The sequence below is a fragment of the Scyliorhinus canicula genome, chromosome 13 (assembly GCF_902713615.1).
Source record: "Scyliorhinus canicula chromosome 13, sScyCan1.1, whole genome shotgun sequence".
Classification (NCBI taxonomy): domain Eukaryota; kingdom Metazoa; phylum Chordata; class Chondrichthyes; order Carcharhiniformes; family Scyliorhinidae; genus Scyliorhinus; species Scyliorhinus canicula.
In genome coordinates, this window is record NC_052158.1 from 35,217,327 (window position 1) to 35,242,944 (window position 25,618).

The 25,618-nt window shown below is 51.0% G+C and overlaps 1 protein-coding gene across 1 annotated transcript in view; it reads right to left on the reverse strand.

Moving 5' to 3' along the window:
• LOC119976378 (E3 ubiquitin-protein ligase TRIM39-like) overlaps positions 1 to 25,618 on the reverse strand; it is a 68,861-nt gene that overhangs the window by 25,233 nt on the left and 18,010 nt on the right. The window contains exons 3-4 of the mRNA XM_038816880.1: positions 15,401 to 15,631; positions 2,056 to 2,078 (exon numbers count right to left, since the gene is read on the reverse strand). Coding sequence (XP_038672808.1) covers positions 2,056 to 2,078; positions 15,401 to 15,631 — 254 coding nt within the window. The remainder of the gene's footprint in view (positions 1 to 2,055; positions 2,079 to 15,400; positions 15,632 to 25,618) is intronic.

Below are 25,618 nucleotides of genomic sequence, written 5' to 3' on the forward strand. Positions count from 1 at the left end.
AGAATTAAGTGAAACAGCGCAGCGATATGTTCAGGGAACATGTGCGCCAGCAGCGCAACAGAAAAGGCAAGCACCCCCACCCCCCACAGATCAGATCATAACCGCACCCATGAATCCAGTAACCACGCAGAGAAAAGCTATAGCAGAAGGCGCACCAGATATAACCTACACCACCCCCTTAACTGTAACCCAGCTCAGGGACGCATGTGAGAAGATCACTCCGTTCCTCCCCACCGCAGACCCCCACCAGTTTTTCGCTAAAGTGAAACAGCAGGCTACCATGTACGGCCTGGATGAGAGAGAGCAGGTTAAGCTACGCGAACTAAGCCCGCTAGAACCCCCAGTGACCAGAACGCTTGCTGAAGGTTGCAGCCCAAGACCAGGACGAAGGCCTCGCTCCCTGACCTTGCCTGTTCCTGTTAGATAAGTATTCTGATTACTTTAGTTTAGTCCTAGCTTAGTCTCTTAGTGTGTGCATGAATATTTATTATTACTGTATAATAAATATTATCGTTTGGACCTTACTAATCGGTGTATCGTCTTTATTACTTTGAACTTGACCTTGGAATACTCGTGACGGTGTCTATACGGCACCTGGCGACTCCTAAAGCTGAATAAATACATAGAACAGAGCCTAGTGGTGTTAAGCACTTGGAAGTTAATACACCCCAATAAACGCGTTTTGCGCCCATAGTAAAACGTGCAACAATATCCGATGGGGGGGTGGGTGGCAGATGGGACGGTGGGTAGCCGAGATGGGAGTGCGTGCCGGATGTGGGTGGGAGGTTGGGTTGGGCAGGAGTGTGGCGGATGGGGAGGCAGGTGGCAAATGTGGCGGGGGGGGGGGGGGCAGCGGATGGGGAGTTGGGTGGTGGATTTGGGTGGGTGGCGAATGCGGGCAGGGGGGTGGTGGATGGGGTGGAGGGTGGCATATGTGGGGGTGGTGGGCAGGAGTGTGGGGGATGAGGAGGAGGGTGGTGGATGGGAAGGTGGCTGGCGGATAGGGAGGTGAGTGGCGGATGCGGATCGTGAGGGGGGCAGGAGTGTGGCAGTATAAAGAATCATAGAATCATAGAATTTACAGTGCAGGCCATTCGGCTCATTGCGTCTGCACCGGCTCTTGGAAAGAGCATCCTACTCAAGCCCACACCTCAAACTTATCCCCATAACCCAGTAACCCCACCCAATACTAAGGGCAATTTTGGACACTAAGGGCAATTTAGCATGGCCAATCCACCTAACCTGCACATCTTTGGACTGTGGGAGGAAACCGGAGCACCCGGAGGAAACCCACACACACACGGGGAGAATGTGCAGACTTCTCACAGACAGTGACCCAAGCCGGGGATCGAACCTGGGACCCTGGATCTGTGAAGCAATTGTGCTAACCACTATGCTACCTTGCTGCCCGTCACCCAGTGTACGGAGGTGCTATAACTGAGTGCCACCAGTTCACAATCTGGGTGACGGAATGGAGAGAATGGGAAAATGGAGAGAAAAGGGCGGGAAAACACCCATGATCATAACAGCTTCGGATGATTTGCTCTACCCCACCTCAACCCATTTGTTTTTATCCCATTTCATTTTAATTGTCTTTTACTATTTCTTTCTTTCTTGTCTTTCTTTATATATGTTTACACTCCCCCATCTTATCCACCTTTCCCTCCATTTTTCCCCTCTGCTTCCCCCTTCCCCTCCCCGCACATCTACATCTGTCACAGTTTACCCTCTGATGTTAGTTTCTCTGCTGTTAAGCCTTTCACATCTTTTGTTCTCTCTGGGGACTGCCATTAGCACTCATTCCCCTTGGTTTCTGTGGCTATTAGCACCCGGTTACCCTGGGTTTCTGTGACTGTGACTCATCTTTCATTCCCACTCCACTTTCGGAGAAAGTATTTCCCACTTTCGGGCGGCCTGCGTCTCGGGCGCAGCGTCACAAGCTACGTCCCGGTTCCGGCGAGGGCGGTCTAGCGGTGTCGATGCCGCCCAGTGGGCGGTCCCCGCTGCCTCGGACCGACGCTCTCAATGGGAGATCTGGAAGGAAATGACACCTACCTGTCAAATATCGTGCCGACGTTCTGCAACACAAACAGTTGAGAGAGAGTTAGCGAGGTGCGAGGGAATCTTTCACTAAATAGTGGGGCAGCAAAATGGGGAAGGTGTGGCAACAAGCCAGTAGCCCCAATGGTTCAATACTTGGGCGGGGTTGGGGGGGGCCGACACAGGTTTAAATCCCCTCCACGGCAGATGGAGAAAGTTGACGCCAGCTTAAAGAAAAAAACAAATCTGGAACTAAAAGTGCCGAGTCGTGGGTCCTGTGTCGGATAAATGTGTCAAGAGGAGGCCATTCGGCCCCAGCAGCCCATGCTGTCGTTTATGTTCCCTTTCCCTTCATTCAAATCATTTATCTCAATCCCTCTGTTCCCCTTATATAAACTTCCACCTTCCCCTTAAATCCATCTGTTTGGGGGAAACTAATGTTTTGGTAATTACTTGGGCAAGTAATCCAGGTATCCGGGCTAATGTTCTGGCGGCAGGGATCCCCAGGGAAGACGGCAAAATTTGACTTCAATAAAAATGAGCAATTGAATGCGTAATGACGACCTGGAATTGACTGTCGTAAAAGGCTATCTGACTTCCCTAATGTCCCCTTTAGGGAAGGAACTCTGCTGTCCTTACCCGGTCTGGCCTCCAGACTCACAGCAATGTGGTTGACTCTTAGCTGCTTCTCTGAAATGGCAGCCCCTCAGTTCACGGTCAATTAGCCAGCGACACCCACGTACCGTGAATGAACTAAAAAAAAGATAGTACAGAGAGAGACCATTCCCATGGTTGGGGAGTCTCAGTCGTCGAGCCATACCTTGCAGGGGCACAACTGAGAACACGTCCGTACAAAAGCGTTGGCAGAAGTTGGGAATTCTCTTCCGCTAGGTCAATTGTTAGCTTTAAATCTGGGATTGGCAACAGCCTTCTTTGTCTAATGTATTACGAGGGCAATGGAGGATGTCTCGAGTTGGGCTGCACAACGGCTTGCTTCCTATATTCTCACTGTGCTATTTGAGGCTGGAGACTGAGGTGGAAACATCAGTACCGGCTGCCCTCTCATCCCCCTTTCCCAGGCCATTAGCATCCTCAATCCTGACTCCGTTTCCGGTCAGTCTCTTGCAAACTCATCAGCATCATTGTGAGGTTCTAAGACCCCCCCCCATGTATTTTTGTTTAAAGAAAATTTAAAAAGATAAAACTGGACCAATGCCATAAGCTGGCTTAATCTATGTCACTCTGTGATCCCTGGACAAGAAGAGCTATCTGGGAGTGTCGGACGGAACATGTCACCTCGTGATATCCAAAGAGCCACTAAACCTGCATTGTGGGATGCACAGACCAAATTCAAAGAGAAGCATACAAAGACCATCTATATGCTATGATCAGGAGTCTGTTCGTCTTCTGAGACAAAGGATTCAGCAACCTTCCTTTCACTTCTTAATGATTGAGATGTTCAAAAATCTCGGATACCAGAAGAGGGACATACCTCCATTGTCAAAGCCAGAGTGGGGAGGTGGGAGTTATGTACATCTAGTTTGTGAAACCAATAATACTGCTTTGTAGATTGTGGGGCGGCACAGTTGTTAGCACTGCTGCCTCACAGCGTCAGGACCCCTGGTGCGATTCCTCCTTGGATGACCGTCTGTGAGGAGTTTGTGCGTTCTCCCAGTGTCTGTGTGGGGTTTCCTTCGGGTGCTATGGTTTCCTCGCACAGTGCAAAGAGGTGCAGGTTAGGTGAGGTGATGGGATTATGGGGATAGGGCAGAGGAGTGGGCATAGGTTGGGTGGTTTCTCACAGGGCTGATGGGCCAAATGGCCTCCTTCTGGATTGTAGAGATTCTATGGAACTGCCTCCTCTTGGATAGGGGGGGGGGGTGGGGGGGAGGAGACAGACACCACACAGTGTTCGGCAGTCAGACGTGGGCAGCGCGGAGGGTGGGCAGCTGGAGGCCTTCGTGGCCAGGATACCTGGTAATGGCGGCCGATATGGGTGCTGGCATGTGGTGCACAGTGGGGGCTCGTACACTGCCGGCAGGTGGGGTTCGGTCGCCCTCCGGGTGGGGAGGGTGTATGCGGGATGGGGGTTGGTGCCATGGGTACAGTGCTGCCTTCTCCCCCTGGCTGCCATGAGGAGGTCCTGCAGCTTCTTTCAGTACTGCTGGCAGGTCCTTTTTAAAAACTTTTAACTTTATTTTTATTTAGAGTACCCAACCCTTTTTTTTCTAATTAAGGGGTAATTTAGCGCTGCAATCCAGCTAACCTGCACTTCTTTGCAGTGGGGGGGGTGAGACCCACGCAGACACGGGTAGAATGTGCAAACTCCACAGTGACCCAGGGTCGGGATTGAACCTGGGTCCTCAGCACCGTGAGACAGCTGTGTTAACCACTGTGCCACCGTGCTGCCTAACTGCTGGTCGCTCCTGGCGCTGGGGCCCACTGTGCTCATGGACTTTGCCACCTGCGCACAGGCCCGGTGTACAGCGGTGGGTGGCAGCCTCCTTCCCACCCAGGGAACAGGGTGGCCCGCCTCCCCTCTCTGTCATCCAGCCGGGTCGGCAGCTCGGCATCCGCAAACCGGGGTGCCGCTCTACGTGCTGCCATCTTGTCGGCTGGGCGAGTGCGTGTGGGGCGTGGAGCGCTAATGTGCGGCTGCAGCTTGTCAGCCTCTCGTGTGGCAACCCCGACCCTGTCACATCAAACACCGTTTTCCAGGCTCCGGTGCTATCCCATTAGCGGATCATGAATTGCTCCAGGACGGCTCCAATTTAGTTGCCGTAGAAGTCCACCAATTCGGGGGGAGGCATTGTGGCGCAGTGTTTAGCGCTGCTGCCTCACGGCGCCGAGGACCCGGGTTCGATCCCAGCCCCAGGTTGCTGCCCGTGTGGAGTTTGCACATTCTCCCTCTGTTTGCGTGGGTTTCACCCCCACAACACAAAGCTGGGCAGGAGAGGTGGGTTGGCCACACTGAACTGCCCCGTAACTGGAAAAAACCCTCTAAAAAGAAGTCCACTGATTCAGTCCCGGCGTCAACACTTAGGGCGCGATCTTCCGGCCTCGTTACGCTCTCGCTCAAGCGAAATGAGGCCGGTGAATAGGAGAGGCCAAAAATGAGAACCGCGCCAGGCGCCAAACAGCTTGCGATGCAACTGGCCTGCTCCCGTAGGCGAAATTGGGATTTTGCCATAGCGAGGCGGGAAGCCAATTATCACCACTTTCGACCTATTTCCATACAATTAACGGGAGCCACCCCATAGGCAACAGGCCCCTGTGATTCATCGGCCTCTCCAGCAGGTGGTCAAGCTGGCACCAATTAACATTTTTGAAAAAGGTGAACCTGATGGAAGGGTTTCTGAGGGAAGCCAAGGAGAGTAGATATCTTTGCTCACAGGCAAAGAGCACGGGGGCACTGGGTTAGTCACTCCACATGGTGGACCCTCAGCTTGGGGTTGGGGGAACCCTCTGCTGGGTTGGGCCGTAGGAGGGTGGGGCGGGAGGTGCTGGGGGGGGGGGGGTAACCGCTCCTGGCACCACCATGCCAACCTCTGGGTCATTTCCCATTTTGAGAGCCACCCTTATCCCTCCCCATCTGCCCCAATGACCACTCATAACCCCCACCGACTGCCCAGGCCTCTGGCTATGCGGCTGAAGGCTACTGCAAATAGAGAATTGGCAATCGTGGTTCAATGAGCTCTTCACACAACCCAAGTGGATTCTCGTGGGTGAGTGGGCCATGTAGCATATGAGAGTCATCCCAAACACACCTTTTTTTTTAAAATAATTTTTATTGAAGAAATTTTTCAAAATACAAACATTTTAACCCCCCCTACATTTAAATTTAAATTATATCAAAACAAAGTCAAACCCCCCTACTTAACAAAAAGTCCCCCCCACCCCCTACTCGCGCGTCCCCCCCCATCCCCCCCCCCCGCCGGCGAACCGACAGTCAGACCAACTTATCATTTCTGGCAGTGTCCTCGGGCAGGCCCTGCCCGTGCCACCACCGCTACCGTACTTCCTTCGTTGTTGTCCCCCCTCCCCCCCCTCCCCCCCCCCCCCCCTCCCTCCTGCCCTCCCCTCCCCTCCCGGGTTGCTGCTGTCACGACCTCAGTTTCTATCTCTGATCTAAGAGGTCCAGGAAGGGTTGCCATCGCCTGAGAAACCCCTGCACCGACCCTCTCAGGGCGAATTTGATCCTTTCCAATTGGATGAAGTTTGCCATGTCGTTTAACCAGGTGTTAACACTTGGAGGCCTTTTGTCCCTCCACTGAATCAAGATCCTCCTCCGAGCCACCAAGGACGCAAAGGCTAATATTCCAGCCTCCCTCGCCTCCTGTACCCCCGGCTCCACCCCAACCCCGAAGATCGCAAGTCCCCATCCTGGCTTGACCCTGGACCCCACCACTCTCGACACCGTCCCTGCCACCCCCTTCCAGAACTCCTCCAGTGCCGGACATGCCCAAAACATATGTGCATGATTCGCAGGGCTTCCCGAACATCTAATACACCTGTCTTCACCCCCGAAAAACCGACTCATCCTTGTCCCCGTCATGTGGGCTCTATGCAGTACCTTAAATTGAATGAGACTTAGTCTCGCACATGACGACGACGAGTTGACCCTCTCCAGGGCGTCTGCCCATGTCCCGTCCTCTATCTGTTCCCCCAGCTCTAACTCCCACTTATCTTGCAGCTCCACTACTGGTACCTCCTCCACCTCCTGCATAATCTTATAGATGTCCGAGATCTTCCCCTCCCCGACCCAGACCCCTGATAGCACCCTATCACTCGCCCCCCTGTCGGGAAGCGCGGGGAACCCCTCTACCTGTCGTCTGGCAAATGCCTTCACTTGGAGGTACCTGAACGTGTTCCCCGGGGGGAGCCCAAATTTCTCCTCCAGCTCTCCCAAGCTCGCAAACCTCCCCTCTATAAACAAGTCCCTCAGTTGTCTAATACCCGCCCTCTGCCAGCTCTGGAATCCCCCTCCTGTATTTCCCGGTGCAAATCTGTGGTTCCCTCTTAGTGGTGCCCCTATCAGACCTCCCACTTCCCCCCTGTGTCGCCTCCACTGCCCCCAGATCTTGAGGGTGGCCGCCACCACCGGGCTCGTGGTATACCTCGTGGGAGGGAGCGGCCATGGTGCCGTTACCAGTGCCCCTAAGCTTATGTTGCCGCAGGACGCCCTCTCCATGCGCTTCCAGGCTGCCCCCTCCCCTTCCATCATCCACTTTCGTACCATCGATGTATTTGCCGCCCAGTAATATCCTGAAAGGTTGGGTAACGCCAGCCCTCCACTATCCCTACTCCGCTCCAAAAAGACCCTTCTAACTCTAGGGGTGCCATGTGCCCACACATACCCCATAATACTACTCGTTACCTTCTTGAAAAAGGCCCTGGGGAGGAAGATGGGCAGACACTGGAACAAAAACAAGAACCTCGGGAGGACCGTCATTTTAACTGACTGCACCCTCCCTGCCAGCGACAGCGGCACCATGTCCCACCTCTTAAACTCCTCCTCCATCTGTTCCACCAGTCTAGAAAAGTTCAACTTGTGGAGGGTCCCCCAGTTCTTTGCCACCTGCACCCCCAAGTACCTAAAACTTTCAACTGCTCTTTTGAAGGGGAGCCTCCCAATTCCCTCCCCCTGGTCTCCCGGGTGTATTACAAAGACCTCACTTTTCCCCAGATTTAATTTATACCCCGAAAAGTCCCCGAACTCCGCTAGTATCCCCATTACCTCCGGCATTCCCCCCTCCGGGTCTGCCACATACAACAACAAATCATCCGCATAGAGCGAGACCCGATGTTCCTCCCCTCCCCTTGTCAGTCCTCTCCACCCCCCTGAACCCCTCAGTGCCATCGCCAACGGCTCAATCGCTAATGCAAAGAGTAAGGGGGATAGGGGACATCCCTGCCTAGTACCTCGATGGAGCCCAAAATATTCTGACCTCCTCCCGTTTGTTACCACACTCGCCATCGGAGCTGAATAGAGCAGTTTTACCCACTTGATAAATCCCTCCCCAAACCCAAACCTTTTCAACGTCTCCCACAAGTATTCCCACTCCACCCTGTCAAATGCCTTCTCCGCGTCCAGCGCTACCACTATCTCCGCCTCCCCCTCCCCTGCTGGCATCATGATCACGTTTAACAATCTCCGGACATTTGTGTTAAGTTGGCGTCCCTTCACGAACCCCGTCTGGTCTTCATGGATTACCCCTGGCACACAGTCCTCTATCCTGGTTGCCAGGACCTTTGCTAACAGCTTGGCGTCAACATTTAGGAGGGAGATGGGCCTGTAGGACCCGCACTGGACCGGGTCCTTGTCCCGCTTCAAAATCAAGGAGATCAGGGCCTGCGACATTGTTGGGGGCAGAACCCCCCCCTCGCGCGCCTCATTAAAGGCTCTCACCAGCACTGGACCCACCAAGTCCACAAATTTCCTGTAAAACTCCACCGGGAACCCATCCGGCCCCGGCGCCTTCCCCGCCTGCATCTGGCCTATCCCTTTAATTAGCTCCTGCAGCTCTATCGGCGCCCCCAACCCTTCTACCAGCTCCTCCTGTACCTTTGGGAACCTCAATTTGTCGAGAAAGTTCTTCATTCCCCCTCTCCTCTTCGGCGGTTCAGACCTATACAATTCCCTATAGAAGTCCCTAAAGACCCTATTCACCTCTTGCCCCTTCTGCACTACGTCCCCACCCCTCTCTCTCACTCCCCCAATCTCTCTGGCTGCATCTCGCTTACGAAGCTGGTGTGCCAGCATCCTGCTCGCCTTTTCCCCGTACTCATACGCCGCACCCTGCGCCCTTCTCCACTGCGTTTCCGCCTTCCTAGTGGTCAGTAGGTCGAACCTGGCCTGCAAGCTACGCCGCTCCCTTAATAGCCCCTCCTCTGGTGCCGCCGCATATTTCCTATCTACTTCTAGGAGCTCCCCCACCAGCCTCTCCCTTTCCTGCCTCTCCTTCCTCTCTCTCTGTGCCCTTATGGAGATCAGCTCTCCTCTAATCACTGCTTTCAAGGCCTCCCAGACCGTCCCCACCTGCACCTCACCTGTGTCATTCGTACCCAGATAGTTCTCAATGCCCGTTCTCACCCTTCTGCACACCTCTTCATCCGCCAACAGCCCTACATCCAGGCGCCACAACGGGCGTTGATCCCGCGCCTCCCCCATTTCCACGTCCACCCAATGTGGTGCATGGTCCGATATCGCAATGGCCGAGTACTCCGTGTCCTGCACTCTCGGTATCAGCCCCCTGTTCAATACAAAAAAATCTATCCTAGAGTACACTCTGTGGACGTGGGAGAAAAAAGAATACTCCCTCGCCCTAGGCCTACCAAATCTCCATGGGTCTACCCCTCCCATCTGCTCCATGAACCCCCTTAACACCTCTGCCGCTGCCGGCCTCCTATTCGTCCTGGAACTCGATCTATCCAGCCCAGGGTCTAACACCGTATTAAAGTCCCCTCCCATGATCAGGCCCCCTGCCTCCAGTCCCGGGATGAGGCCCAGCAGGCGCCTCATAAAACCCGCGTCGTCCCAGTTCGGGGCATACACATTTACCAGCACCACATTCTCTCCCTGCAACCTACCCCTCACCATCACATACCTGCCCTCCTTATCTGCCACCACCTCTGCCGCCACAAACGACACCCTCTTTCCCACCAAAATCGCCACCCCCCGGTTCTTGATATCCAAGCCTGAGTGGAACACCTGTCCCACCCACCCCCTTCTCAGGCGGACCTGATCTGCTACCCTCAAATGAGTCTCCTGCAGCATTGCTACATCAGCCTTCAGTCCCTTCAGGTGTGAGAAGACCCTTGATCTTTTAACCGGCCCATTCAGCCCCCTTACGTTCCACGTGATCAATCGGATCGCTGAGCGACCCGTCCCTACTCCCTGTCGATTAGCCATGTCTTGTCCCTTGCCCGCCCCGGGTCATCCCTCCTTTTCTGACCCGCTTCCCATAGCGATGGCCCCCCCCCCCCCGGCTCTCCCCTTCTCGTCCCTGGTCTTTCCAGCAGCAACCCGGTGTGTCCCCCTAACCCCCCCCTAACCCCCCCCCCCCCCTTCCCCCCCCCCCCCCCCCCTCCCCCCCCCCCCCCCCCCCCCCGGCTAGGACCCCTCCTAGCCGCGATGTACCCAACATCGTACTCCCGAGAGTCAGCTGGTCTCCGCTGACCCGGCTGCTCCTGCCACATTCCGACTCCTCCCGGTTCACCCCATCTGCGCCCGTGAAAGATCCCCTTAAAACCCCAGAGAAAGACCCGCATAATCAGCCCACTCCCCCCCGTCCCGTCTCCCCAACTTAACGATATAAACACCCAATGGCAAATAAATACATAAATACTTAACTACATACTTAAATAACAAAATAATTAACTAGCTATCAACTAACAGTGTGCTCAACCATCACCCTCCATCAAACAGTATAAATAACCACAGATAACCATAACCAGAAAAGAAAGAAAGAACAAAAAACAAGCACCCAGAGGAAAAGGGTAAAAGGGGTAAATAACTAAGGGAAATTGGAAACGGGAAGAAACACCCCATAAGAAGCCAACGACCCACAATAGAGATTTCAACAGTTCAAATATACAGAAACACCCAACAACTCGAAACCTTCGAGATATTCAGAAAAGTCAAACGTTCGAGAAAAAACACCCCAAACAATCCACGAAACTGTTACCAAGTTCCGACCTGGCCTGAAAAAGAAAAGGGCCACTTGCTCAATCAAGAGTCCCCAGGCGGCTACGACCGCCGGTGCTCCCAGGTTTTAGTTCGTGTCCAACTTTTCCTCTTGTACAAAGGTCCAGGCCTCCTCTGGGGACTCGAAATAATGATGTTGGTCCTTGTAGGTGACCCACAAGCGCGCCGGCTGCAGCATTCCAAATTTGATCTTTTTCGCGTGTAGCACCGCCTTTGTCCGGTTGAACCGGGCCCGCCGCTTTGCCACCTCCGCACTCCAGTCCTGGTACACCCTTACCGTCGAGTTCTGCCACTTGCTGCTTTTCTCCCTTTTTGCCCACCTCAGGACTTTCTCTCGATCACTTAGCCGCTGGAACCGCACCAGCACCGCCCTCGGGGGCTCGTTTGCCCTAGGCCTCCTGGCCATGACCCGGTATGCCTCTTCCAGTTCCAGGGGCGCCGGACCGGCCCCTTCCCCCATCAGGGAGCTCAACATCTCCGCCACATATCTCGGGAGATCCGACCCCTCCAGGCCTTCTTCCAGGCCCAGGATCCTCAAATTTTTCCTCCTCATCCGAGTGTCCAGCTCCTCGAAGCGGCTCTGCCACTTCATGTGGAGTGCCTCATGCACCTCCACCTTTGCCCCGATGACTGTGGCCTCCTCCTCCCTCGCGGTCATCTCCTGCTGCAGCTCTCTGATCGACGCCTCTTGGGTCGCCTGGGCTCCCACCAACCTGGTGGTCGTCGCGTTCATGGACTCTAAGAGCTCCACTTTCAGCTCCGTGAAAAAACGGAGGAGAGCGGCCTGCTGCTCCTCCGCCCATTTCTTCCATTCCTCCGTTGCGCCGCCGGCCGCCATTTTGATTTTCTTCCCCCGCTTTTTTTGGGGAGCTGCTGCCGTTTTTCTTGCCGCTCCACTCCGGGTACCGACCATAAAATCGGTCTAGTTCTCCTCAGGGGACCTTCCCCCACCGGGATTCGTCTTTACTGCACCTTTGGGGCCCTCCAGTTGGCCCGAAAACACCTTTGTCGCAGGAGCTTCCAAGTGTGCGACTTAGCTAGTCATAGCCGCACCCGGAAGTCCCAAACACACCTTGATGCCTGGACACTGCGCTTGAACACTGGGGGACGCATGCAGCAGCCAACATCCGAACACCCAGGGATGGGGCACAGCTCCGTGACAGGTCCACGCTCTGAGGGTGGGAAGGGGAGATACCTGCAGAGATGGGCCAAGGCTTTGCAGAGGAAAGTGACAGAGGCCTCATAATGGTTATGCACAAGAGCGTTTAATGTATTTTACAATTTTTGTTTCATTCGTTCATGGGATGTGGGCGTCGCAGGCTGTGCCAGCATTTATTTCCCATCCCTAATTGCCCTTGAGGGGACAGTTAAGAGTTAAACACATTGGGTCTGGAGTCACATGTAGGCCAGACCAGGTAACGATGGCAGATTTCCTGCCCTAAAGGTCCTTAGTTCACCAGATGTTTTTTTTATTCCAAATCGACAATGATTTCATTAGACTTTTAATTCCAGATTTTTATTGAATTCAAATTTCACCATCTGCAGTGGCGGGATTTGAACCTGGGTCCCAGAGCATTACTCTGGGTCTCTGGTTAAGTAGTCCAGTGACAATAACACTACATCACCACCTCCCCAAATTCCACACTCTCCTAATGGTGCCACACCCCTCCCCATCCCCTACCTACTGTGGTGATATGCACATATGCATATCTGTATATAACTGTATATAATTGCACAAATGTATATATTGTACATAACAGTACCAATGTATATAGCTAATGATCAATCATCGGAGTGACAGTTATGACCTCCTGCCAGTAGGTGGAACCAGACACACATGGAACCAGACACCTATATAGAACATAGAACAGTACAGCACAGAACAGGCCCTTCGGCCCTCGATGTTGTGCCGAGCAATAATACCCTACTCAAACCCACGTATCCACCCTTATACCCATAACCCAACAACACTCCCCTCCCCCCCTAACCTTACTTTTTTAGGACACTATGGGCAATTTAGCATGGCCAATCCACCTAACCCGCACATCTTTGGACTGTGGGAGGAAACCGGAGCACCCGGAGGAAACCCACGCACACACGGGGAGGACGTGCAGACTCCGCACAGACAGTGACCCAGCCGGGAACCGAACCTGGGACCCTGGAGCTGTGAAGCATTTATGCTAACCACCATGCTACCGTATGTCGGGGGATGGAGGAGACCGGGCACTTGGTAGCAGGATGAACTACAAGATAGTCGCATCTCACCTTAGTTCGACGGTAACTTAGATATAATCTTCTGTTCATAGGTCTGTTGGTTACCTTACCACTTGTTAAGAATAAATATTTGTTACAACCATACACTCATGTTGTATGCATGTCTTCATGATCAGGGAAGCCATAGAACACAACACCTACCACCCCTAGCTTTACCACTACTACATCTAGGTGTTTCCCCAAGATGCACATAAGATGTGGAAGGAGCAAGCTGCTTACCTCATCCCATGGCCTTCGATGCCCCTGGTGGGCATCCTCTCAGGGCTCAGGGCCCAGAGGGCCTGACGCACTTGTCGAAGGCACAGCCATGCTGCCCTGTCCCATGTGCTAACTTTGAGATACAGCCTCATAACAGGGGGAGCTGGTGGCCACCATCGCCACTCCATGGGACGGTCCTGGGGTTAACCTTGGCAGCTGGTTCGAGCCCCGGCTGCCCCTGCATCACCTGGCTGTGCCAGCCCTGGCGGTTCCACATGGTATGTACCATCCTGTTGGCACCCTCGGCGATGTTCCTTGGTGACTGGGCCAGGCTCTGAGCGCCTCGACAATGCCCAGCTGCGACTGGGACCAGCTCCGCTGCACCTTGGCCATGTCCATCTGAGAGCGGGTCATGTCCCGCAGAACCTCATCAAGGTCAACCTGGTACTGGGTCACATCCCTCAGCGAGGAGGACATTCTGCCAAGACCCGTCACTAACTGCGCAATGTCTTGGACACCTTCACTCATGGTGCCAATGTCGTGCATCAGGCTCTCCACTGCGGTCGCCACCCTGGCAGAGTTGGCCTCAGTGCCACACATTGCCAGTGACATTTCCTGCACCAATAGCCCCTGGGACTCCAAACGGCTATGAAACTGCTGGAGTGATGCTGACATCTCCCTCTGAATGTCCTAGCAGCTCCCAAACATCTCCATCAGCTCTGGGTAACCCTGTACCACAGGCTCAGCATCAGGCTGGGATCCAGCTGGGTCCTGGGATCCAGTAGACCACCCGCTGACGATTCCTGCCTCCACCTGATGTACATCATCAGCAGTGTGGTGCTCACCAGATTGTGCCCAGAAGCCTGACCACGAACATGTCCGGCCGAGGTGTGCGTTTCTGCGCTGGTGGAGGGTGGGGCTGACAGCTGTGCCGTGACTATAAAAGTTGCATCCTCGGAGCTCTCCTTCGAGGTGGTCTCCTGGGATGCAGGAGGGGAGGCCGCCCAGGATGGGCCGTCGCTGTCAGCTGGAGGACCTGCAACAGAATGGTCATGTGGTCAGTGGGAGGGATGGGTCAGTCAGTGAGGCAATAACAACTCAAGTTTGACAGGTCCCCCCGGGTGGGGCCCGGTGGTCCCTCACCTCTGCGGCGTCCGCCGGCCTCCGCATGGGTGACCGCCCTGTTTCCGGTCACACCAGTCACCTCCAGTACACATTCCTCGAAGGAGGTAAGGATTCTTAAGACCGGCACTCCTCCAGCCGTCTGGGCCCTCTCCCAACCACAAGGCCGTACCTAACGCTTCACTTTTACCATTGGCAACACAGAGCTGCATTCCATTCGTGGAGCACTCGTTGCCCAACCCTAATTGCGCGGAGGTCAAGTGTCTGGCCAGGTTGGTTCAGAGGGCAGGGTTAAATTGGCACGGGATGATTCATAGAATCATAGAATTTACGGTGCAGAAGGAGGTCATTCAGCACATCGAGCCTGCACCGGCTCTTGGAAAGAGCACCCCAGTTAAGCCCACACCTCCACCCTATCCTCGTAACCCCACCTAACCTAAGGGCAATTTAGCATGGCCAATCCACCGAATCCTGCACATCTTTGGACTGTGGGAGGAAACCGGAGCACCCGGAGGAAACCCAAGCAGACACGGGGAGAACGTGCAGACTCTGCACAGACAGTGACACAAGCCGATTGACTCACTGGAAACGGGTAGGGCTGCGGTATTGTCACTGGTCTGGTAATCCAGAGACCCAGGGTGATGTTCTGGAGACCCGGGGTCGAACCCTGCCCACGGCAGATGGCTAAATTTGAATTCCAATAAAAATCTACAACTAAAACGCCAATGATGATCATGAAACAATTGTCATGGAAACCCATCTGGTTCATGAATTGATGTCTCCTTGGGGGAGGAAATCTGCTGACTCTTACCCTGGTCTGGCCTACCTGTGACCTCTGACCCACAGCAATATGGTTAACTCTTAATTACCACTTTTTGAAATGTCATACTGAGACACTCAGTTCAAGGGCAATTAGGGTCGGGCAACAAATGATGGCCCAGCTGGTGACGTCCCACATCCCAAAAATAACTGGGAAGAAACCTAGCTTGCCCCTTTAAACATATATATTCTTGATATTAAGAGAGTTATTATTGGAAATAATGCAGCTGATGCTCCTACCTTAAGTAAGGGAATGTCATCCTTTGCCAATGTATTTTTAATATCTGATATTAAGTGCTCAATGGTGACAGGGTTTCCTCCTGTTTCAGAACTGCTTTCTTCCAGCTGTTGTAGAAAAATCTCTTCTTGCGCTTCGACCTGTTGTATGATGGCACTTTCCTCCTTATCCAGATACTTCTTCAAAGCCTCGAAAGCATTCTCGATCTTGTCCCGCACGTTATCGCCTTGGTTCTGGCGAAAGAAAGACAGGTTCAGAAATGACGCGGAGAGCAGCCGGAGTGGACTTCCTCCCAGATCTATACTTTCTGTCGCCATGTTGGAGAGGAAAAAAACTGACAAGGAATTACGCACTTTAAATAAGACCTGAGTTTTACCTTTCTTAAATGGCCATAAACCTGAAGAATATACAATCACTGGCAGGAATTTCTGCAGGGTGATTCCCTAAGAAGCAACGGAATCCCTCCCCGTCACAAGACAAGGTACTTCTAAAAGTATCCAGAACTAATTATGATCCCCGGTAAAGAACATAATGGCAATCTCAGTTCATATAGAACATAGAACATACAGTACAGTAGGAGGCCATTCGACTCATCAAGTTTGCACCGACCCACTCAAGCTCTCACTTCCACCTATCCCCGTAACCCAATAACCCCTCCCAACCTTTTGGACACGAAGGGCAATTTAGCATGGCCAATCCACCTAACCTGCACGTCTTTGGACTGTGGGAGGAAACCGGAGCACCCGGAGGAAACCCACGCAGACACGGGGAGAACGTGCAGACTCCGCACAGATAGTGACCCAGCGGGGAATCGAACCTGGGACCCTGGCGCTGTGAAGCCACAGTGTTAGTCACTTGTGCTACCATGCCGCCCTTAAAGGGAAGGGAGGCAAAAGGGATGGGAGGAATCATCAATAGATCCCCTTTGTAATGCGCAGACGGACTGGTGGATTCTTCCCTGATGGAATATACAAAGAATGGGTTAAAAACTAGCTGCAAAGTGTGTGCTCTGTGAGAAGGAGTTCTGGCAGTTTTTATAAAGAAAGAAAGCAGCAAGCAGACATGCAGTGCCCCTGCAAATGCACCATGTTTACATGTGCATCTCTCCCTCTCTCTCTGACTGTGGAAGTGAGCACCAGTCAGCAAAAGGAGCGCAGCTGAAAAGAGAACCAGGAAACGTCTGTCAAACTACAGAACACTGTAATAAAAAAAGTACCTATTCACCTGCTGAAGACAACTCTGCTGGAACATCGAATCGCAACAGTCACATACTTCGTCGTCGACTTTTTGCGTGATAAAGATGTTCTGTATATCCTTTTTATATTTACTTATTTTGGACTCAATTCTCACTTCTAGCCTGTGTGGATGTATCTGCAGGTATTTTCCCATTTTTTCCCATTCTATTTTAGCAGTTAATAAACCCACTCCGTCTTTAACACCAGAAAGCCTGGTTACATAAGACCATAAGAAATAGGAACTGGAGTCCGCCGTACAACCCCTCGAGCCTGCTCTGCTAGTCAATAGGATCATGACTGATCTGACATTCCTCACGTCCACTTTCCTTCCCTTTCCCCGTAAGCCTTGATTCTCTTACTGATCAAGAATCAATCTATCGCCGCCTTAAATGCACACAAGGACTCTGCCCCGCAGCTCCCTGTGTCAAGGAGTTGCAAAGACTCACAACTCTCTGAGAGAAGAAATTTCTCCTCACCTCAATCTTAAATTGACACCTTTTTATTCTGAGACTATACCCTCTCCCCTGAGGGGAAAAATCCTCTCAATATTTACCCTGTCAAGTCCCTTAAGAATCCTATATGTTCAATGAGATCACCTCTCATTCTTCCAAATTCTAATGTGCAGAGTCTCATTTAACATTAACATTAACAGAGAATCCCTCCACACTGGGGAAAATCCCAGTGAACCTTCTCTCAACCATCTCCAATGAAATAATATATTTTCTTAAATAATTGGCTCAAAACTGCTCTCAACACTCCAGATGTGGCCTCACCTGTACCTTGTACATTTGCAGCAAGACTTCCAACTCTTCGACTTCAGCCCCCTTGAAATCAGGGCCAACATTCCATTAGCTTCCTCATTACTTGCTGCACGTGTGTGCTGGCTTTCTGTGTTTTGTGCACAAGTACCCATAAGTCCCTTTGTGTTGCAGCTTGCTGTCATTTTTCTCCTTTTAGACAACACTCTGTTCTTTTGCTCTCCCTTCCAAAATTAGCAACTTCACTTTCCCTCACATTTTACTCCATTTACCAACATTTTGTCCACTCAACCTATTAATATCTCTTTGCAAACTGTTTGTGCCCCTCTCGCAACTTGCCTTTCCACTTATTTTTGTGTCGTCTGCAAATTTTGCTGCTGTTCATTCGCTTCCTTCCTCCAAGACATTAATATAAGTTGTAAATGTCTGCGGACCCAGATCTGAGGTGAGGAACCATATGGCGATGGAGGCACAAGTCAGGAGTGTGATGGAATACTCTCCACTTGCCTTGATGAGTGCAGCTCCAACAACACTCAAGAACCTCAATGTGATAATATGCAGAAAGCAAGTTTTGTACATAATGTTATGCATGACCTCTGACCACCAGGTGGCAGTGTAAACCAACCACGTGACCCTGTGGTCTGGGGATTGGGAGTAGGTTGTGCTGGAGGATAGATGTATTTTGCAGACTTTCCACAATAGTTAATTTGTGTTAGTAGTTTATTATTTTGTTTCTCCTAGTTATCACGCAGCTGTTCAACAATAAATTATTTCAACTAAATGTTCTGTAGTTCATCATTCACTTTGGCCAGTCTACAGAGCATGACACTCGACACCATCCAGGACAAAACAGCCCCACTTCATTGGCACACGATCCGCAACAATTCAATCCTTCCACCACTGAAGGACAGTGGCAGCTACGTATACAAGATGCACGACAGGAACTCATCAAGGTTCCTTAGGCAGCACCTTCAAAACTGACAATCACTACCATCTAGAAGGACAAGAGCAACAGATACTTGGGAACGTCAGCACCTGGATGGTAGCATGATGGTTAGCACAATTGCTTCACAGCTCCAGGGTCCCAGGTTCGATTCCCGGCTTGTCTGTGCAGAGACTGCACCTTCTCCCCATGTGTGTGTGGGGTTCTTCCGGGTGCTCCGGTTTCCTCCCACAGTCCAAAGATGTGCAGGTTAGGTGGATTGGCCATGATAAATTGTCCTTAGTGTCCAAAATTGCCCTTAGTGTTGGGTGGGGTTACTGGGTTAAGGGGATGGTGTGGAGGTGTGGACCTTGGGTAGGGTGCTCTTTCCAAGAGCCGGTGCAGACTCGATGGGCTGAATGGCCTCCTTCTGCACTGTAAATTCTATGGAAGTTCCCCCTCCCCTAAGTCACTCACCACTTTACTTTGGGAACATACCAGTGATCATCCCCTCCCTGGGTGTACTTACACATCAGGGACAAAAAAGCACTTCACCATCACATTCTCTTGGGCAATGAGTGCTGGTCTAGCCAGTGACCCCCACATCCTATAAATGAATAAAAACACGCACACACAGATCACAGAGAATCTTCCTATCAATGACATATACAGATACACACATGCATACAGGCATAACACATGTGCACACACACATAGATCATGTGCACCCACACTCACACAGACACGACACACTCACGTGCCCCACACACAGATACCGCACACATATCCCCCACCCACACTCACACAGACACGACACACCCACGCGCCCCACACACAGCCACCGCACACGCATCCCCCACCCACAAACACACATAGACACACCACACACAGACACACACTGGGGATCATCCTAGTGAACCATCTCTGAACTGAGAGGCAGTGGCATAGTGATAGTGGTATTGTCACTGGAATAGTCATCCAGAGACCCAGGGTAATGCTCTAGGGACATGGGTTGGAATCGCACAAGGGCAGATAGTTTAATTTGAATTCAATAAAAATCTGGAATTCAAAGTCTAATGACGACCATGAAATCATTGTCGATTTTTTGCTAAAACTCATCTGTTTCACTAATGTTCCTTCGGGAAGGAAATCTGCCGTCTTCACCTGGTCTGGCTTACATGTGACTTCAGACCCACAGCAATGTGGTTCACTCTAAATACCCTCAGGGTTGGGCAAAAAATGCTGCACTGGCCAGTGACACCAGATCCTGTGAATGAATAAAGAAAACACACACATACACACTACACATACCACACACACACACACGCACACAATACAGACACACCCTACACACAGATACACACAAATACCCCACACACCCACACACATAGAGCATTGTTATGGGCCAGGGTTTAGAGAAAACCAAAGCGTATCATAGAGTTCACCTGACCCACAACTTTTAATAGATTTTGATTATGGGGAGCACAAGGGCCCACTCCACAGGTGTGATGCAACAGAGATCTAAAGTATTTTAAAAACAAAACAATGTGGGCAGCACGGTAGCGCAGTGGGTTAGCCCTGCTGTCTCACGGCGCCGAGGTCCCAACTTCGATCCCAACTCTGGATCGCTGTCCGTGTGGAGTTTGAACATTCTCCCTGTGTTTGCGTGGCTTTCACCCCCACAACTCAAAGATGTGCAGGCTAGGTGGATTGGCCACGCTAAATTGCCCCTTAATTGAAAAAAAAATGAATTGGGTACTCTAAATTTATATTAAAAAAAACAATGTTTATTCTATGAATCCAGTTAACATTTTATAAACACAGTAAACATCTTAGCAACTATCAACTCAAATATTCCCCCCAAAGAATGCAGTACTCTATAAGTAACCCTTAATCTCTCCGAGCAGCAGCCATAAGACAAATACCCTCTTTAACAAAGACAGCAGGTTTATATTCTCTACTGAGAGCAGTTATCATTTTTAAATTAGCAAGTGATCTGAAGACATTCTTTTTTATGAAGATAAAATGACACCTTGTTTGGCTGGATGCAACTCCAACTCTGAAAACTAAACTAAAACACAGACACACACCAGCTTTTTGCTCAAAGCGAAAGAAAAATCCACAGACCAAAACCCAGCTCCATCACTGCAGCTATTTGATAAACACCCATTTCTTAAATGCACATCCACTACAGCTATTTGACAAACACCATTTCTTAAAGGTACTCTCACGTGAAAGCATGCACACGCACACAGAAACAGACATACCACACACATACATGCACACATGCCCACATACATGCAACCATACCTTACACACCCATACACAACACACACATCTCCCACCGACACGCACAAACACACCACACGCACCCCCCACACAAACACACCACACGCAGACTCACACAGACACACACTCCGCAGACTCACACACATCACACGCAGACACACACACACCTTACACACCAGGCACACACAAACACACGCACCACACACACACCACACACACACATACCACACACACGCGAGCAGCCACACACATGCAGCCACACCAGACACACACATTCACCACATACATCCCCCACCCACAGACACAAACAACCACACAAAGACACACCACACACACCACACCACACACACACCAACACAGACATACCACACACACCGGGGATAATCCTTGTGAATGTTCTCAGAATCGTGAGGCAGGAGCATAGTGGTATTGTCACTAGAATAGTCATCCAGAGACCCAGGATAATGCTCTGAGGACATGGGTTAAGAATGATAAGATCTTACGGTGGACGATTGAGTTCTCTACCTATAATTACAAGATCATGTCCCGGGAAGCTCAACGAGCCTCCTGATGCCCTGTCCCAAGGCACTTGTGCCAGTGTACAAGTAGATCGACTCCGGACCCTCCACGACAACCTGTTACCCGGTTCTTCCACTTTGTTAAAACCCGTAATCTGCCCTACTCCATCAAGGAGGTCAGGAGTGCAAACCGCACTTCTATAGGCCTGAAAAGCGCACCTGGCGAAGGCTTCCCGCCCCTTTGAACATGGACTTCAAAGGGCCCCTTCCCTCAATCGACTGCAACACGTATTTCTTAAACGTGATTGATGAGTACTCCCGGTTCCCTTTCGCCATCCCCTGTCTCGAAATGATGGCAGCCACCGTCATTAAAGCCCTCCACAGCATCTTTACCCTGTTCGGTTTCCTCGCCTACATCCATAGCGATAGGGGGGTCCTCCTTCATCAGCGATCAACTGTGTCAATTCCTGCTCAGCAAGGGCATCGCCTCCAGCAGGACAACCAGTTACAACCCCCGGGGAAACGGACAGGTAGAGAGGGAGAACGGGACGGTCTGGAAGACCGTCCTACTGGCCCTTCGGTCCCAGAGTCTCCCAGTGTCCCGATGGCAGGAGGTCCTCCCCAATGCACTTCACTCCATCCCATCACTACTGTGCATGACTACCAACAAAACACCTCATGGACGTCTCCTTGCTTTCCCATGGACGTCCTCCTCGGGGACCTCGCTCTCAACATGGCTGGCAGCCCCTGGACCCGTCCTACTCCGCAAACACGTACGCGCCCACAAGTCGGACCCACTGGTCGAGAGGGTACATCTCCTCCATGCTAACCCCCAGTATGCCTATGTGTGCGCACCCCGCTGGCCGACAAGACACGGTCTCTCTCGGGATCTGGACCCCGCTGGATACCCACCCTCAGCGCCCCTCCCCCCCGCCCCCCCCCACCAACCCAACCATTTTTTCACCGGCGCACACCACCGCAGCCCCCTTCCCAGGAGGATCTGTCCTCCCACTGGCCCCATCCGGATGCAATGAAGCTGAAGACAACACGCTCCCAGAGCCACGGATGCCCGAGCTGAAGCCAGCATCACCGCCGGGACTGCGATGATCGCAGAGGACGACCAGGGCCCCCGACCGGCTGATAGTTTCATTGTAAAATGAACTTGTAAATAATTGTCTGTAAATATGTGTTTTGAATGTAAAGGCTCTGAAGGGTACTGCTATAACCTCTACCATTGTAAAAACAAGACCACCCCCCCTCCGGACTCTTTTTTAAACAGGGGGTGAATGTGGTAGGCTATATTAGGGGTATCGCGGTACCTAGGTGGGATGTACTTTATATGTAGTATGAGTGGTAGAACCTGCCTGCTGGTTCCGCCCAGCAGGAGGAGCATAAGAGTCTGTGTTTCACCCACAGCAGTCATTCTGTACCGGAGCTGCTAGGGTAACTACTTGTTCATTAAAGCCTTCAACTGGACTATAATCTCGCTTCAGTAGTGATTGATCGTGTATCAGAATTAAAAGTCTAATGACGACCATGAAACCATTGTCGATTGTTGCTAAAACTCATCTTGTTCACCAATGTCATTTCGAGAAGGAAATCTGCCAAATTTACCTGGTCTGGCCTAATTTGACTCCAGACCCACAGCAATGTGGTTCACTCTAAATACCCTCAGGGTTGGGCAACAGATCCCGCCCAGATCCCGTGAACGAATAAAGAAAAAACACACATACACACTACACACACCACACATACACCATACAGACACACACTAAATTTCAGTGACGTTGGCGGGGTGGGTGGATCAACATGGGTCACATCGCTATCCTGATCTACTTTGCAACAATGGGTAAGGGAAACTGTACACCCACCCGAAAGGCTGCAGGGCGCCTGGTCTAACCTGGGCCGCTGACAGTGCGGCGCTGGGCGTCAGCCTGGATCCTGGGTTCCTGTCTCTGAAGAGGGACTTGAGCCCATGACTTTGACCTCTTGTTGCTGCTGGTAGAATAACATTTGTGAAGCAACTTGTATCAGAGTATGTTCCGGAAAGCAAAACAAATTGTAACTTTTGAAAACTGCTTTGTGCCTAAAAACAATTATGGGACTGTCTGCACGGGAGGGAGAGAAAGAGAGAAAATACCATGGCCAAGGCTTGGAAATAGTTCTGGGAGCAAACTTTCGGTCTCCTGGTATTGTGTGCAAATTTTGGTTTCTGCTGATTGTCATAATATACACCAGTATATCATGGTGCAGACACACATACTGATGGACATACACTAGGACCAATCAACATGCACAAACACCGCAGCCAATCACCAGCTAGAACACACGCACTATAAAGACAGAGGGCATCAGTTTTCCCGCTCATTCGGGATGCAGCCTCTCAGAAGGACAGAGCTTACAGCTTACAGCACAGATCCTCACCATGTGCTGAGTGATTAGACTGGTTAGGATAGGCACAGGTCTTTAGTAATCTAACATCATGTTAACCCACAGTAAGAGTATGTTCAACAGTTTGTAGTTTAATAAAATAATGTTGTACTATTTTAAGTGTTGGTGGCCTGTATGTGTTCCACGGATCCAGAGCACCCAACACTTCACTGGTGGCTGAAAAATATGACCAACTGTCCTCAACTCTGGAGAGGTACATCTGCTCCTGCTGACTCAGAGTTGACCAATTGTGATCGAAGGTCTGTTAGAAATGGTGAACAGTATCAGCGACACAGATATATATGAGAGGCTGAGAGCAAGGACAGGTGAGAGAGAGAAACAAGAGAGGGCAAGAGAGAGAAGGTGAGAACGAGAGAGAAGCAATAGAGAAATGAGAGAGGGTGTGAAAGAGGGAGAGAGGGGAAGAACGACAGAGGGAGAGAGAGAGTGTGAGCGAGAGAGAGTGAGAGATGGCAAGAGATTGAGGGTAAGAGAAAGGAAGGGAAGAGGCAGAGATAGGGGGCATGAAAATGCTAGAGAGAGAGGGTGAAGGAGAAAGAGGGGGGAGAGGGTGTGAAAGAACGAGAGACAGGGGGTGTTCCAGTGCGAGAGTGGGCAACAGCAGATGGTAATGCCATTTCCTGTCAAGACAATTCCTATCATCACTTGTTGATGATGGTCATTACCTGTCGCGCATGTAGCGTGGGGGGCATGTTACTTGCTACTTATCAGCCCGAGCTAACGGTAACCATGAAACCATTCTCAATTGTTATTTTTTAAAAATCTGGTCATTAATATCCCTTTAGGGAAGCAAACCCTTACCGGTGTAAGGGTTCTTCCAATTTATTCCCTTATTTCCTCTTTCTTTTATTTTGCCATTATCATTTTGGATCCATGGGTGATTAATGGGCATGAATCTTTAATTCAAGCAGAGGGAATGAACAATTCAGCAGTTACAGAAGAGACAATCTGCTAGTCTCTGATAGTTTGAACAGGAGCTTCAGACTTTTCGACAGCAGAGAGAGAGATAGAGGGGGAGATAGAGGGGAAATGGGGTGGGACTCGGTTTGATTGATCGGCTGATGGCTAATGAATTGGCCTAAAGACCGCAGTCTGCCCGGTAACAGGTGGTTATTGAATCCCAGTGGGATGGTTCCCAGAGACCTGAGGGAGCAGTTGAATCTAAGACATAGAAAGACAAGGACCTGCTTGCTCTCCCTCTCCAGAAAGGCTATGAGTGCTGCATTCCTTTAGCTGTAGAGAACCTGAATGAATTAATCCACAGGAAAGCCATTACAGGCTGCAAACAAAGACAAGAACATGTTCTCTCTCCAGAAAGGCTGTGGGTGCTGCATTTCTGAAACTACAGAGACCTGAATGAATCTACAGTAAGACGTTGAACTGAAAGCAAAGTACAAAGACGAGGAAGGTGCTGAAAACCACCATCTGAAACAAAACTCTTTTATCCTTTTATTTATGTTTTTTTTTAGACCCCGTATCCCCCTCTGTGTTTGTCTGTCTTGTGCATGTGTATATGTGTGTATGTGCGTGTAGAAGCTGGGGACGTTAGGAGTTAGATACTAGTTAACCAGTTGTATTTGCTGCAGATTTAATTACAGTTCTTGTTATTAATATTGAGAAATTGTGATAGTTACAAACCTGGTGACTGTAATTATTGGTCAGCCAAGGGCCAAAGGCTTTGGGTATTTTTCTAAGAATTATTGGTTAATTCCATTGTGTTGAAACTCCAGGTCCAGTGGGGCTGGAATTGACGACGCACGAGCCCAAGTAACATAACTTGGGGGCTCAGGTCTGGGATCTTAACAACGGTAGATAGCGAAGTTTGGGTTACAGTATAAATTTTACAAAAAAGAGACACCAGGTTTGTAGTGATATAACAGGATGGGCTCTGGAAGCTGCTAATATTCTTCTTCAGGTGGACAACTTGTCTCTGGTTTATTTAAAATAACTTCGAAAAGGCAAGCCAGCCGAATTGGCAGGGGAATTAAAAATCGAGGTACCAGTTAAACCTAGGAAGGTGGAGATAAGTGAAGTGATTGCTCAACAT